At 38.8% G+C, this 13,992-nt stretch overlaps 1 protein-coding gene across 2 annotated transcripts in view; it reads left to right on the top strand.

Annotated features, from left to right (window-relative positions):
- The window catches only part of nphp4 (nephronophthisis 4), a 427,697-nt gene that overhangs the window by 17,615 nt on the left and 396,090 nt on the right, over positions 1-13,992 (top strand). For both annotated transcript variants that reach the window (XM_063033463.1, XM_063033464.1), the window contains exon 2: positions 11,883-12,035. In XM_063033463.1, the coding sequence (XP_062889533.1) occupies positions 11,883-12,035 (153 nt within the window). The remainder of the gene's footprint in view (positions 1-11,882; positions 12,036-13,992) is intronic.

The raw sequence follows: 13,992 nt of genomic DNA on the forward strand, positions 1-13,992 counted from the left end.
GAGTGTAGGGCACTCACATTCTTTGGCCTTGGCTATGTGGTCACTGCCTCTATCTTTGATAGATTCGTAGCTACTCTAAACTGTGAGACTATGTGCCCAACTTACTTGACTGATGTCTTGCAGAACTGGCACTTGTCCAGTGATAATTTTAACTCTTCAGCTTTCAGGCGGCCTAACATCTTCAGTGGCTTTGCTTCATGCTCTTCCAGGGTGGACCCAGACTCAGATCATCCAGCTACACTAGCACCTCAAGTAAGTTCATATCCCCAGCAGTTTTCTTCATGACACACTGGAAAGTAGCCCGTCTTGTAAAGAAGAAGGCAATGGCAAACCATTTCTGTCAAAAAATTTGCCAGGAACGATTATGGTCAAAAGAACTTGATCACCCATGTTATACAACATGGCACATAATGATAAAGTCAATAATTAGCTCCTTGATTTTGCTGACATCGAGTAAGAGGTTGTTGTTACTCAGATTTTCAATCTACCTCCTATATGCTGATTTGTTACCACCTTTGATTTGGCCTGTGACAGTGGTGTCATCAACAAACTTGAACGTGGCATTGGAGGTCTGCTTAGCCACACAGTCGTAGGTGTAAAGCGAGTAGAGCAGGGGTCTAAGCACACAGCCTTATGGTGCACCTATGCTGATGGAGATTGTGGAGGAGCTGTTGCCAATCTGAACTGACAGGAGTCTGCAGGTGAGGAAGTCGAGGATCCAATTGCGTGAGGAGGTATTAAAACCAAAGTCTTGAAACTTATTGATTAGTGGTCAATACTGTCTTGCCTTTTGTGCAACCAATTACTGGTTTTATGGCATAACAACAAAATCCAGGTATGTGATTTTATCTTAGATTATTAGATTATGAGAACACTCAGTCCTCTTTTATTGTCATTTAGAAATGCATACATGCATTAACAAATGATATGTTTCTCCGGAGTGATATCACAGAAAACAGGACAAACCAAAGACTAACACTGACAGAACCACATAATTATAATATATAGTTACAGCAGTGCAAAGCAATACCATAATTTGATGAAGAACAAACCATGGGCACGGTAAGTAAAGTCTCAAAAGTCTCTGAGTCCCCGATAGCAGGCGGCAAAAGGGAGAAACTCCCTGCCATAAACTTCCAGGCACTGTCAACTTGCCGATGCCTTGGAAGCAGCCGACCACAGCAGACACTGAGTCCATCCGTCCGAAAACTTCGAGCCTGCGACCAGCCCCTCTGATACAGCCTCCCGAGCGCCATCCTCTGCCGAGCGCCTTCGACCTCGCCCCGGCTGCTGAAACAAGCAAAGCCAAGGATTTTGGGGCCTTCTGCTCCAGAGATTCCGGTTACCACACAGTAGCAGTGGCAGCGAAGCAGGCATTTCAGAAGTTTTCCAGATGTTCCTCCGTACTCTCACGTCTGTCTCCATCAAATCAGGATTGTGCACGGTCCCCTACTTGACAGATAAGAGATATTCATCACCGGAAAGGCCGCGTGCGCTGCTGTCGCACTGCCATCTTCTTCTGCATGATCAATTATAGTAAGTGACATTGTAGATTTGCTGTTTACCTTATAGGCAAAGATTGAGGTTTCAGATTGAGCCTGAAACAAACCTTAAAGCTTGATGTAGGCACTTTTGGGGGGTGGGGGTGGTTGTTGATACCTGTTTGAGGCCATTTCTCAAAACAGCTGTGAAATAAGACCATTTGGCAGGTTCATGTGGGATCTAACCTTAATTGAAGTGTTGGAGGGTTTTACCAAAACAATAATTTAAATGAATTACTTGCCTGATCATGCTCTTTCTGGCTTTAGATTAGTTAAGAAGATCATTGCTGATTCGTTCCTTATTCTTTCTAATGACCATCAGGTTATAACTATTTATTTCCAATTGTCTTAAATTCTTCCACTTTATGAACGTGGCTCTGTTGTAGAGAATTATTGCATCAGACATCCAAAACAAACTGATTTTATTGTGGAAGATTGTTACTATTTAAATAAGTTGCACTGGAAATCTATATACTACTAAAACTCTCATGCTCTGTCTGTCTGTTTGTCTGTTTGTGACCTCCAGTTAGTGCAAACGGTGCATTAAAGCGGCACTGTTTTTGGCTAAATCAAATTAAAATGTGCTAACTTACAGAATGCAGGCCAAGTTCAGGGTTACGTATTCGTAAAAAGTTGCTCATTCGCCAAAAATCAACAGGCTGGCTTTCACCCGAGACCCGATCGGCCATCATGGAAATCGGGACGCGACAGCCGGACACATGCCTGAGCAAAAGGGCAGGGCAGCTCTATTTCGAGGAGTCACTTTCTGCTCATCACCATCAGCATGTGCAGGATTGGGACAGATCTAACTGCCACCCATCAATAAGAGATAATTAAATCTTATTGTAATGATGTACTTCGAGACACCCATAAAACCCTTTGCTGCAGTCAAAGGACGGCGGTGATTATATCACATCCATTTAGGAGAGTGCCAACCACAACATCAAGAATAATCAGCATCCTTTGGTGTTAGTGCTTGGTATCTTCTATCCAGCATTAGGGTAAAAAAAAATGGTCAGCCTAATTATGCCGCGTGGAAGGGAAGGGGGACATTATGGTCAAGAGATGACGCCAAATGTCGTCGGGAAGCGGCAAGGAGAGGGAGAGAACAAGAATCAGATGAGGCCAGGGCTGCACGACTCCAGGATCAAAGAGTCAGGACAAAAAAAAGATGAGAGAAGAGACAGAGGAGGAGAGGGATGCACGTCTCCAGGATCAGAGACAAACAACAAACAGCAGAAGAGCTGAGGAGACGGGGGATGAAAGGGCTGCACATCTCCAGAATGACAAAAACAGGCACAGGGGGAGGCGAGAGGAAGACTCAAAGGAGCTGCGAAATTCACGTCTCCAGGATCAGAGACAAACAACAAACAGCAGAAGAGCTGAGGAGACAGGGGATGAAAGGGCTGCATGTCTCCAGAATGACAACAAGAGGCACAAGGGTGGCAGATAAACCCAAAATGATGCCATCAAAAGTGTCCTTCGTTAAATGAGGAGGAGCTATATTTGCTTTGCTACGTGTCGTTCTTCTTTGATAAACTGAGGTTTTCTACTTCAGTTTCTAAAGCAAAGTGATACCAATAGCATTCAGGAAAATTTAATGTTCATTCTGGTCACATCAGACTGCACTACCCTTCTCTCAAAGGGTGCCCAAATGGGTCACCCCGTTGTCTAGTAACATTTATAAGTCTTTGCGTTGGGCTGGAAACAGTGTTTTAAAATCAAAATCTATGGGTATTTTCTAACATTTTTATGGGAAGTAAATGCTTTGTTCTGTCAGATAAAGTTTAACCCATTTGATATGGTCTGAGATGTGGATTGAGTTGTAAACTTGTTTCGCTGTTGGGGAGCTGGGTTAGATTTTGCACTCTTGTAAGTGGAGGAAACCCACACCATCACAGGGAGAATGTGAAAACTTCAGAGACGGCATTGAAGGTCAAGATTGAGCCCTGGTTGTGGAGCTGAGAAGCAGCAGTTTACTTGCTGCACCACTTCTGCCCTCCTAAAGCAATTTGTGAAGGCTGTTTTAAAAGAAATGCTGTCTATTAGCTAGGCAGGTAAAATGATATTTTCACATAATAACTTAAATGATTTTTGAGGAGCCTTTGGACTGTATCGATTCTTGGTAATAGTGATAAAGAATTTTATTCACACAATTCCCACAAAAAAAAGTGTTTGCTTTTGAAAATTGGCTTAATCGCGAGTATAACAATTTTGTCCACATTTCTTGGTGTCTCTGCATTTGTCAGATAACTCAGCTGCTGACTTTTTGGTAGGATTTTTGTTTGTCTTTGTACTTTTTTTTGGCATAGAGCTCCCCTAAATAATGTCAGTGGTAAATTAATACTCAAGATCTGTGTGAAATGTGTTTTCAACCTTGTTGATCTGAAAGAAATGAGGGTTTTGTTTCTCACAAAACGATCCCAGTTTTCCTGAAATCATGCTATAAAAGTCAGCATCCAAAATTGCAGCACTCTTTGTCCTTGGTAAGGTCTGTATCTTTTTGTGACCTGAAATACATATCATGTGAGTCTTTCAGCTTTGCCCATAGATGTCAATGTCGGTGTATAAATTTCTCCAGATCTCCTGGCTTGTTACTTGTTACAAAGGAGGTTACATACTCAGGAAGTGAAGTCTGTCCACTTTTCCTTCACCTCCGTGTGTACAAAGCAGAACAGGCACATGCATTATTTGCCTGTAAAATGCCCTGGTTTCCTTGGCTGTGTAAGTCTAGGGAAGACACTCTCAAGTCCTACCAAACTCATGAGATTGAGATGGCTTGTCCCACCCCAAACTCTGGTTTGTGTGGATGCTGTGTATTTGCTACCCTGTTACAAATTAGTGCCATGAAATAACAGACAGTACAAGGCATACGATTAAAGGAGTTATCTTTATGAATCTTAAGTTAACTGAAGGTTAAGTAAAGAATAACAAAAAGAAAAAGGCCCATTCTAATAAAACAGTCGAATGAGCACAAGTTGGAGCTCATCTTGTACTTCTCTGTCACTCATGCACAGGGCCCTCAGTCTTCTATTGACTCTTTTTCACCAATCTGATCAGTCTTCCAGCAGTCTTTAGGAAAGCTCTTCCAGCTCCCTCACAGCATTGCAGCACTCATTCAGTCAGGAGTATCAAGTAGCTGACATACTTCATTTCAGTATGTCTCTTTAACATTTGGCTGCAGAAATCACTGTAGCAAGGTTAAATTTCAGCAGCTTTGGGAACTTGCAACAGGAAAGTAATAAATGCCATGTGGAAATAGACAATAAAAGTTTCAAACTGGCATTACACAGAGAAACCTGTCACTGCTGTTTTGTGAATATCACATCATTCTTTATGCAACTTGTAAGGTGCTTTAGAGTCACCCAGTATGCTGTAATAATGCTAAGGGGTGGTAGAAAAGCAGCACAGCGCATATCTGAATCAGCTGTTGAACAATGAACAATGGCAGCTTTCAGTCTTCTCCTGCGATGTTGTGTTTTGATTAAAAGGTTATAGTATACTGTATTTGTATTTTACTTTGTTTTTATACCTTTAGATCAGTGTCCCCCAACCCTTTTTAGCCCAAAGCCCCCCTAAAGCACTTTCATACTTGCCAATGCCCCTTTTAGGCACAATATGCTTTCCAGCACCCCAATAGTGTAAAAACATGTCTACCATATGCTAACATAAGAAAAATGATTCTGCTTTAAATTTTTATTTGTCTTTAAACTTAGCTCAAACAGTACATGTGTGCTGTCCAGCAGCTTCAATATCAATGTGATTCTTGAACTTGATGGTGTTTAGGAAGAGTTAAAATATCTGGTTCAAGTTGTGACAGCAAAAGTCTTAAGTCCCCAAGTGTAACAATGTCGAAGCAGTTTCTGTTTTTCTTTGTGAGTATATGGTTCACTGCATTGAAGCATCTTTCAACAAGGTAAGAGGATGGAAATGCAGTGAAGAGCTATTTGGCTCTTCTGCAAAGACCAGGAATCTTCATATGACAGTGTAACCATGTACCACAAAAGCCAGCATTTTTGAAAAGCATTTTTGCTTTTTCATTGTTCTGAATTTTGATAATTTCTTCTTGCAAGCTCTCTTCCTGTTCTTCCACTTTGCAAAAGAAATGAGTTAATTACTCAGTCTGGAATTTCCAGACAGTTCAAATCATTGAATCAATTCTGTGAATCCTTCTTTAGTGACTGCAAGTGTAAGCAGTACTCTTGCAAATCACCATCTGTGAAAGAGAGTGCCATACTTTCCATGCAGGGAAACTGTGAGTCCATTCTTCTCCCAATGTTTGCTTAAATATTTCCAATTTTCTGATAAAAGTGGGCACTGCATTTTTTGCTTGGACTAAATTGAAATTCTCACCTTGCAGTTTCAGATTTAGAATGTTAATTTTGTCATACAGTTCGGCTAGGTACATGCCACATCTCAATGTAGAAGTTCAATCATGTTTCCCAAGCTCTTGTCGGCTTCGAGCAAAAATTCAACCACAGTGTCAAAAAGATCAAAAAACATTGTAAGCAGCAACTTTTTGACCGCTAAAGCACTTCAGTATGAAGAAGCAAGTGTTTACATTCTTCATCGTTATTTTGGCATAATCGGTGAAATATTCTGCTAATTAATGGATGAGCTTTAGTTTTGTTGATAGCAAATATTACAAAAGTCGTGCTTGAAAAAAGTCGCTGGCTGAGGTTTTTGGTTTTGAGATGTTGAAGATGAATTACACAATGGATTACAAACAGACTTGGAATTTCTCTTTTCATAAATGCCACTAAAGCAGTATGGCAACCTGTCGTATATGGTGCTCCATCTGTTTTACAAGAAATCATGCTCCTAATCGGAATACTTTTATCCTCAGTATACATTTTGAGCTCATTGTAGATTGCTTCTCTGTTGAGATTTGTTTTTAGCTTTTTACAAAAGAGAATCTCTTCATAAACTCTTCCATTTTTGATAAACCATACATATGCCATTAGCAATGCTTCATTGTTTCATTGTTTTGCATAGTTGACTCATCTAGTTGTATCCCAAGTTCTGTTTTTTGTTGCTGTGTGCACAGTTGATATTCAGTGTTTTCACTTATTTCGTCAGTAAGATGAGCTACAGAGTTGTTACTCAGAGGAGTTGATTTTAAAATGCTAGTATCCATTTTGAGAACAGTGATGAGCACTTCTCATACAGCAGCCATTATTAATTTTTCAACAATTGTCTGAGATTTTGCACATTTTGCTATCATTTTGGAATTGTTAAAAGAAGCAATGAGACCACTATCAAGGTCATTTTTGGCTTTCTTGGCAAATGACTTGAGTGTGCAATGCTTTTCAAATGCTTCTTTCATCTTTGGAACTGAGTAATACCACAAGTAGCCTTTTCAGGGAGTCTTTTACAGAAGTGTTCCTGAAATCTTGATAGTTTCATGGCTTCATTAGACAGTAGAATATTACAAATAAGACACATGGGGTGTCGCTGATCTGACAGAACAGAATTAAACCAGGTATGTAACATTGTATTTATTGACGCACTTTCTGTAGTTTCTGTTTCTTAGCAGGATTAGGCTTCAAGTCTTCACCACCTTAAGACTCATAAAGATCGTGCCATACATGTTTATCCATCATTAGCAGGGCTAAATTAAAATGAAAAAATTAACACAAACTGGGAATGCCTATTAGATGTTGACAACAGCGTTAAGTTAACACGGATGGATTGATGGTGGTGGCGTGCAAAGGAACGATGAGATGAAGATGTAGACGATCACAATGGTGAAAATTACGTTGACAAGGATTCAGATTGGAATCCGAATGTTAGCCGGGATAGAGCTGGTGTCTGGCAAACTACCTTTATACTTTTCTAGTTAGTGTGATTGACCAATCATGTAAAGTCTCATAATCCCCAAAGGTGGTTCTTGACTGCAGATATGAAGCTGAGGTTGCCTTGAACACCTCAGTTGGAATCTTCGGGGTCGGCAGGTTTACTGATTGGCAGGAACCAAATGGTCAAATAGAGCCAATGTGGTTTTGTTGCGTTACCTGTTTTCCATAGATCTGTAGAGAAAGCTGAGAGGGTGTACTTGACTTAACAACTGTTAAATTGAAGAACTCGTTCTATGCCGCAAGTCAAGGGGAACTGTTGGGTATCCTAATTGCTAATTTATGCATGCCCAATAATGTCTTTTTGGTTGGTAAATTCAGATGAGATTGTCGAGTTTCAGATGTGTTGTGATGACGTGTGCACACTGCCTGCAGAGCTGTGGTTCTTGTGTTTCAGTGCCTCATCCTTTTTATTTTGGGAAGTGGCGGCTGTACTAACAGTTAGTCAGGTCTCGTGCCTCAAGTTAGGGTGCTGCTTACCACTGCTCCCCCCAGAATCTTGAATGCCCTCCACCTCCCTATGACTTCTATTTTCCCTAACGCTCTCTTAGGACATGTAACCACTAAGTTGGAAATCACTGCCGTAGATAAACTTAAAAAAATCAACGTTATAGACTTGTCCTGGTGTTTGATTTCATCAGTGATACTTTAAAAGATTTAATGCTGTGCCTTTCTTTCAATTTCTGCAACCAGCCTGCTGAATATTCACAATTACCTTCAATTTTCAGTCTGTTGTGATAGTTCTTTGCTTGTTTCATAATCAGCATACCGTAAAGCGGCATATATTCACTCTGATGCTGACAATACACGATCAAGTTCTTCATTTTTCATTTTATGTAGTGTGAGAGATCACTTCTCAGAACTGTCTGTGGTGCACAGAGACCTGCGCATTACCTGGGAACCTTGCCATCAGCTTGTGAAATTTTCCATTTAAGGCGTCATGTCAGTGCTCAAAAAAACCCAACTTATTTTGGTGTTTTTCAGATTTTGGAATTTCAGATAAGTGTTACTCAACCTGTACTGCAGTCTGGGAATAGCGGATTGCACAGACATCCCAGATGTATATATTATTTATATGTAAAGTACACAAATTATTTTTTGATCATCTATTTGTGAATCAATGTATGTGCTGTATGTTAAAACGCTGGTACAATTCCATGCTGCGTTTTCCATGTCAATGTTTTATTTTAAGGCTGAATTCAGGGTGGGCAAATGATGTTCTTTTCCTATGGTATATTAGCCAAAGGTGTTTATTAGTACGTTGACCTGCTGCACCTGGCAGGTAGCATGTACATGCATAATGAACTAATTACACCTATTGAACTGATGCGCACAATTTGTCCATTCATTTATTTCATTGGTGGGCAGGGATGTGATCAATACAGTGTGTACTGAGAGGCTATTTCTTCTCACAGGAGTTTATCATTTGGGGTTTTTGTCTCGAGGCAAGTGGTCAAGCATCTAGGAATAAGATGAGATCTTTTTTGTGGAAGGTTGTAAATCCTTGGCATCTCCATGATCAAGCATGTTCAGTGTTAAGGGAAATAGATTTTGGACACTAAGGAAATCAGGGATATTGGAATAAGGCAGAAAATAAATGAGGAATAGAATTGGCTAAAATGGTGTAACTGGTGTGTGTGTGTGTGTGTGTGTGTGTGTGTGTGTGTGTGTGTGTTCATGCAGATTGTTTCCTACACCATTTGACCTCTAGGGAGTGTCAGCAATGCTTGTATATTTAAATGGTGTACCAATGAGCAATAGGTGTTTATGCATTTGATTTCTAGATAGGTCAAATGAAACTTTAACAAAATCACTTACTAAATCTGAAGTCTATAACGGGGAAAAGTAGCTAATCAGACAGGAGTTGCAGAATCTAGTGCCCGCCACTCTTTATGGAACTTGTGCATGTGAGTCACAGCCTGTGTTTTGAATTTTGTCTTTTTGTTGGATGTTGTACTGTTTTCAATGATTATACATCACTCCAAAATAGCAAATGTTAAGGCCTTTCCAAAGGATGCCTTCTCAATGAATTTCAAGTTTACATCAACTTACATAAATATTTTCAAAGAAAATTCCTGAAAAAAGATGGAGAAAATAGAACATGATCTTGTTCTGTAGATGTTCAGCATCAATAGTCAGTTTCAAATAGTCTCAATGTAGTTAAAAATGCTTTTCTTGATTTATGGTCTGAAGAGTCTTTTCTGCATGTATTTCCAATGAAGAATTGTTGTTTTCAGATTCAGTGCTATGTTGGAGTTAAAATATTCCACCTCTACACAGCAGTGTAGGAGTAATTATTTAAAAAGCTCAATGGAATGTTTTTGTTGTTGCACTTGGTTGCTATGGTTCAAGCAACTGTTTTCACCTGTGGCTCCACATGCCATAATATTTCCTCAGAATGAATAATTTGTTAGGCATGCTCAAGGTCAGTGCAAATCTACCAACCCTTTTTGGTAACAGAACAATAGATGAAAAATGCAAGAACTTTCCTGTGTCTAGGGGTTATATCCAGATGTACATCTTCATCTACAAAATAGTTTCCAATTATCAATACCACATCAAACTGTGCAAGTAGTCGGCTGAAAGGAATGAGAGTTTCCTGTAGCACTTGTAACTTTCATTTTCATTCAGCATTTTTAAATGCTTCAATCTAATGTAATTATCTTGACTATGCCAAAAATTAGCAGAGTGAGTTACTTATTTTGCTTTCCTCGCTCAGAGATGAACAAACTTCTACTGCTTTCAGCTAATTCAAAATGGTCAACTTGTGAAAGATCTGGCCCAGAATTTATTCTCCAGTTAGTTGTTTGCTTCTTTCATATTTCCCTTCCGGAGTACTTTTTAATATGTTCTAACCCATATGTTAAGGAATGCAACCGAAGGCAGTGATACTCTGTTGATGGAAATTAAAGAAGGATGTTTGATTACTACAATACATTAGTTTAAACAAACCAGATACATTTGTGTTGGAAATTTTTAATCTGCTTTACTAACAAATGGAGTGGTTTAATTCTTTCATATGAAATGAATTATTGACAATCAGTTTACAGGTAAGAAATCACACTTTGATGTGAAATGTTTTTCCCAATTGATTTGCTGGGATCTCTGCAGATCGCTATTTGCCTTGTTCAAAAAACAAAATCTGTATAATCCTGCTGCTTAAACCCAAATAATTATTGCATGTGGTTCCGGATGAGATCCACAATGCCTTTACCCTTGTACTCACAAATTTTGTATCTTCAAGACATTTGTTGATGTCTTGAGTTTGTTCTTTGCTGCCACTTTAATTCTCTATGTCACAACTACACTGACTGGTCTGGCTGTGGCTTGCTTATGTACAATGATGCCCAATGTAAACTTGAGGGACAGCAACTCATCTCTTTTCTGGATACGTTAGTCTTACAGAATCAACATTTAAATTCTGAAATATCAGGGAACTGACATTTCTTTTTGTTCTGTATCAAAACTGGCCATTTCTGCTGTAGATCATTCATCTGTGATAGTGGCTCAGTTTTTCTCAATCCAGTATACCCTGGCCTTTTGCAGATTTCCTTCACTCATGTATTTGAAACAATGAATGCTCTTTTATCTATATTCTCATTCTCTGCAATCATTAACTTATTGTGCAGGTAACTTATGGAATTTGTCCCCACAGACCACTGTCCTGACCTTATCAGAAATATTCCCTTTTTCCTATGCATCCCTTCCCCACATCCACCTTTTCTGCAGAGGTGATATGCTTTTTTCTTCCTCCATTTTGATGAATGGTTTTTCAACCTGAAATGTCAACTTTGATCCTCTTTACACAAATGCTGCCTGACCTGCTGAATATTTCAAGCATTTTCTGCTTTTATTTCAGATATCCAGCATGTTGATTTTTTTAAAATCACTTTCATTCTTCTGCTTTTTAACCAACTTATTGCATCTTTCCAGGTGCCAAAGAATCTCTAAGGCAAGAAGTATTTTTTCTGATGGATTTGTGAAATTAAGGAGAATAAGTTAGCAATAAGGGATTTAGGCTGGTTATTGCTGAAAGGGAGGTTAGATTATTTGTATATGTAACTTCATTTGAACTCAACAAGTTGTCATTGAGTCAGAAACTACAATATTACTTTAAAAGGAGCTTAATAACTGTTTGAACATGAGAAATGACATTAAAGTTAGTAGTTCTTGTGTCTCTGACCCAATGTGCCTTATGTAATGAAGAAAGATAAATATAGCACAATGCTCCAGAAAATTATTTCTCACTATCAGAATCAAGTTTATTTTCACTGGCATGTGTCATGAAATTTGTTAACTTAGCAGTAGCAGTTCAATGCAATACATAATATAGAAGAAACAATAATAATAAGTAAGTAAATCAATTACAGTATACGTATATTGAATAGATTAAAAATTGCAAAAAACAGAAATATATATACATTTAAAAAAAAATGTTTTACTGAAATCTAGACTGATCCCAAATGTCCTTATTCTTCATGTGCAGAGTTTATTGGAGGGAGTGGCAGATGTCCAGTGTCAGCTGCGTTTGAGCCTCTTTGATATTACGTACTCCCATTTCTTTGGCAGAACTTGGAAGAGTTCTCCACATCCCATAAAGCATACCCATGGTCAGCAATCCAAAGTGTCATTCAATCAGGTAAGATTACCTACAATAAATGTATCTTTCAGGGCTTTATTCTCTTTGTAATATGGATGGTTTGTCATTGTTCAGAATTATTGAAAAACAGATATACTGAAGACAGATCCCAGCCAACTCAAGATGTAAACTCAGCCTAGCTGAATCGCATGTTGGAGGTCATTTCCAGAAGAAGTGTTTGTTTTTTGTGCATCATGTTAAGGACATTAGTGTGATATAAAACTCTTCTATTTTGGCTCACTAATTTAGTTCAACTTTCAATCTTGGGATATGTCTGAATTTTCCCTCTTGAAGTCAACATTGGTGAAGTGTTGACTGTGTATACTGGCCTAATTTGCTTTTGTGGCAAATACCCAAAGAGCAATGAGCAGATTTTATTACAGAATAGGCATATATTTGGGTAGATTTTGCTTCTGCACTGAACTTATTTTCATTTTGTAAGGCATGCACAAAACTGTCAGGACTCCTTTGGGGGTGTTGTTGAACAAAAGGATTGTTTAAAGTTGACAGAGAGCTAGCTCTTTTGTTGCAAGTTGGAGATATCTAATTGGTGTAGTTTATTGGTGTAATTTATTATCTATAAGATGAATATATTGTTCAGTTGTCTTTAATGCCATCTGTTAATATTCTAAAAATTCCTCCCTTGTAAATCCAGCATTAAGTGCACCTGAATGACACAAAATTACTTGTACCCCGAACCATATTCTTGAGGATATTGATTCCACTTGTGACTTCCATCATGGAATGATTGTCTTTGGGGAGGTTACAGTTAATTTATAATTTTGACAGTTCTTTGGTCAGATTGCCCCTGAGATATGGTGGCAAAGGTACAATTATTAAGTTCCTTATTTCTTCCTGGGAATTTTTTATGAACATCAAAAACACCAACCTCCTTTCAGTGACCTTATCCCTGATACAACATGTATTTATTTGTCTTGTAATCTGACTTCATGAAGAGGATACTTTTGGGTTCTTCTTTTCAAGGGCAATCGAGTTAAATACTCTATTGTCAGCAAACATCCAGTCATGCTGAGGTGGATTTGGGGTAAATTGGATTTACATCAACTGTGCCCCTTGACTATCTACCAGCAGTTGTCAAAGGTTGGGGGTTAATTCCCTGACAATTTTTGACATCCTGTTAATTTGAAAAGAATTGGAAATATGATCCCAGAATTGCAATGTTTATCACTTGTGGTCTGAATGGTCTGTTTCTTGCCCAATTAATCAACTGTTAGCAAGTTAGTAATAAGGAATTTGCACTGGTTATTTCTGAAAGGGAGACTCGAGTTCAAATTGTTGTAATTACTTGTGTTGATTATGGAATGCTAAATTACTTGAGTCGAATGCTAAATTCTTGAAGCATTGTCACTTGTCATCCTAAATAATATATTCAGCTTCCTTGGCAATTACTATGAAACTTCATTAGAATGTCAACACTATAACCTTTTTTATCATAGTAAGAGGACAACCTTAAGCTTAATAAATGGTATGAGTGCTTTTGATTATTTCTGAAGATGGTCAGGGTATTTTGTTATCAAATTGCACTCAGTGAGTGAAAATATCTGATGCATAACCTATATTTTTCCTATTTGGTAACAAACCTCTTTGGTTATGTGAGACCTTGAACTAAGGATCAAGAATGACATACAGCAGCGGTCCCCAACCACCGGGCCGCAGAGCATGTGCTACCGGGCCGCGAGGAAACAATATGATTTGGCGATATAAGTCAGCTGCACCTTTCCTTATTCCCTGTCAAGCCCACTGTTGAGCTTGAATGCACGCAAGGTCATTACCCGCGTGTCATACATGTCAGCGCGGGAAGGAGATCAACTCCTCGAGCTTGCAAATGACAGTGGGCTGAAAAGTATGTTTGACATAACATCTCTGCCGGCATTCTGGATCAAAGTCAAGGTTAAATATGCTGAGATAGCCACGAAAGCACTGAAAACGTTGCTTT

This window comes from Mobula hypostoma, chromosome 25 (assembly GCF_963921235.1).
Source record: "Mobula hypostoma chromosome 25, sMobHyp1.1, whole genome shotgun sequence".
Taxonomy (NCBI): domain Eukaryota; kingdom Metazoa; phylum Chordata; class Chondrichthyes; order Myliobatiformes; family Myliobatidae; genus Mobula; species Mobula hypostoma.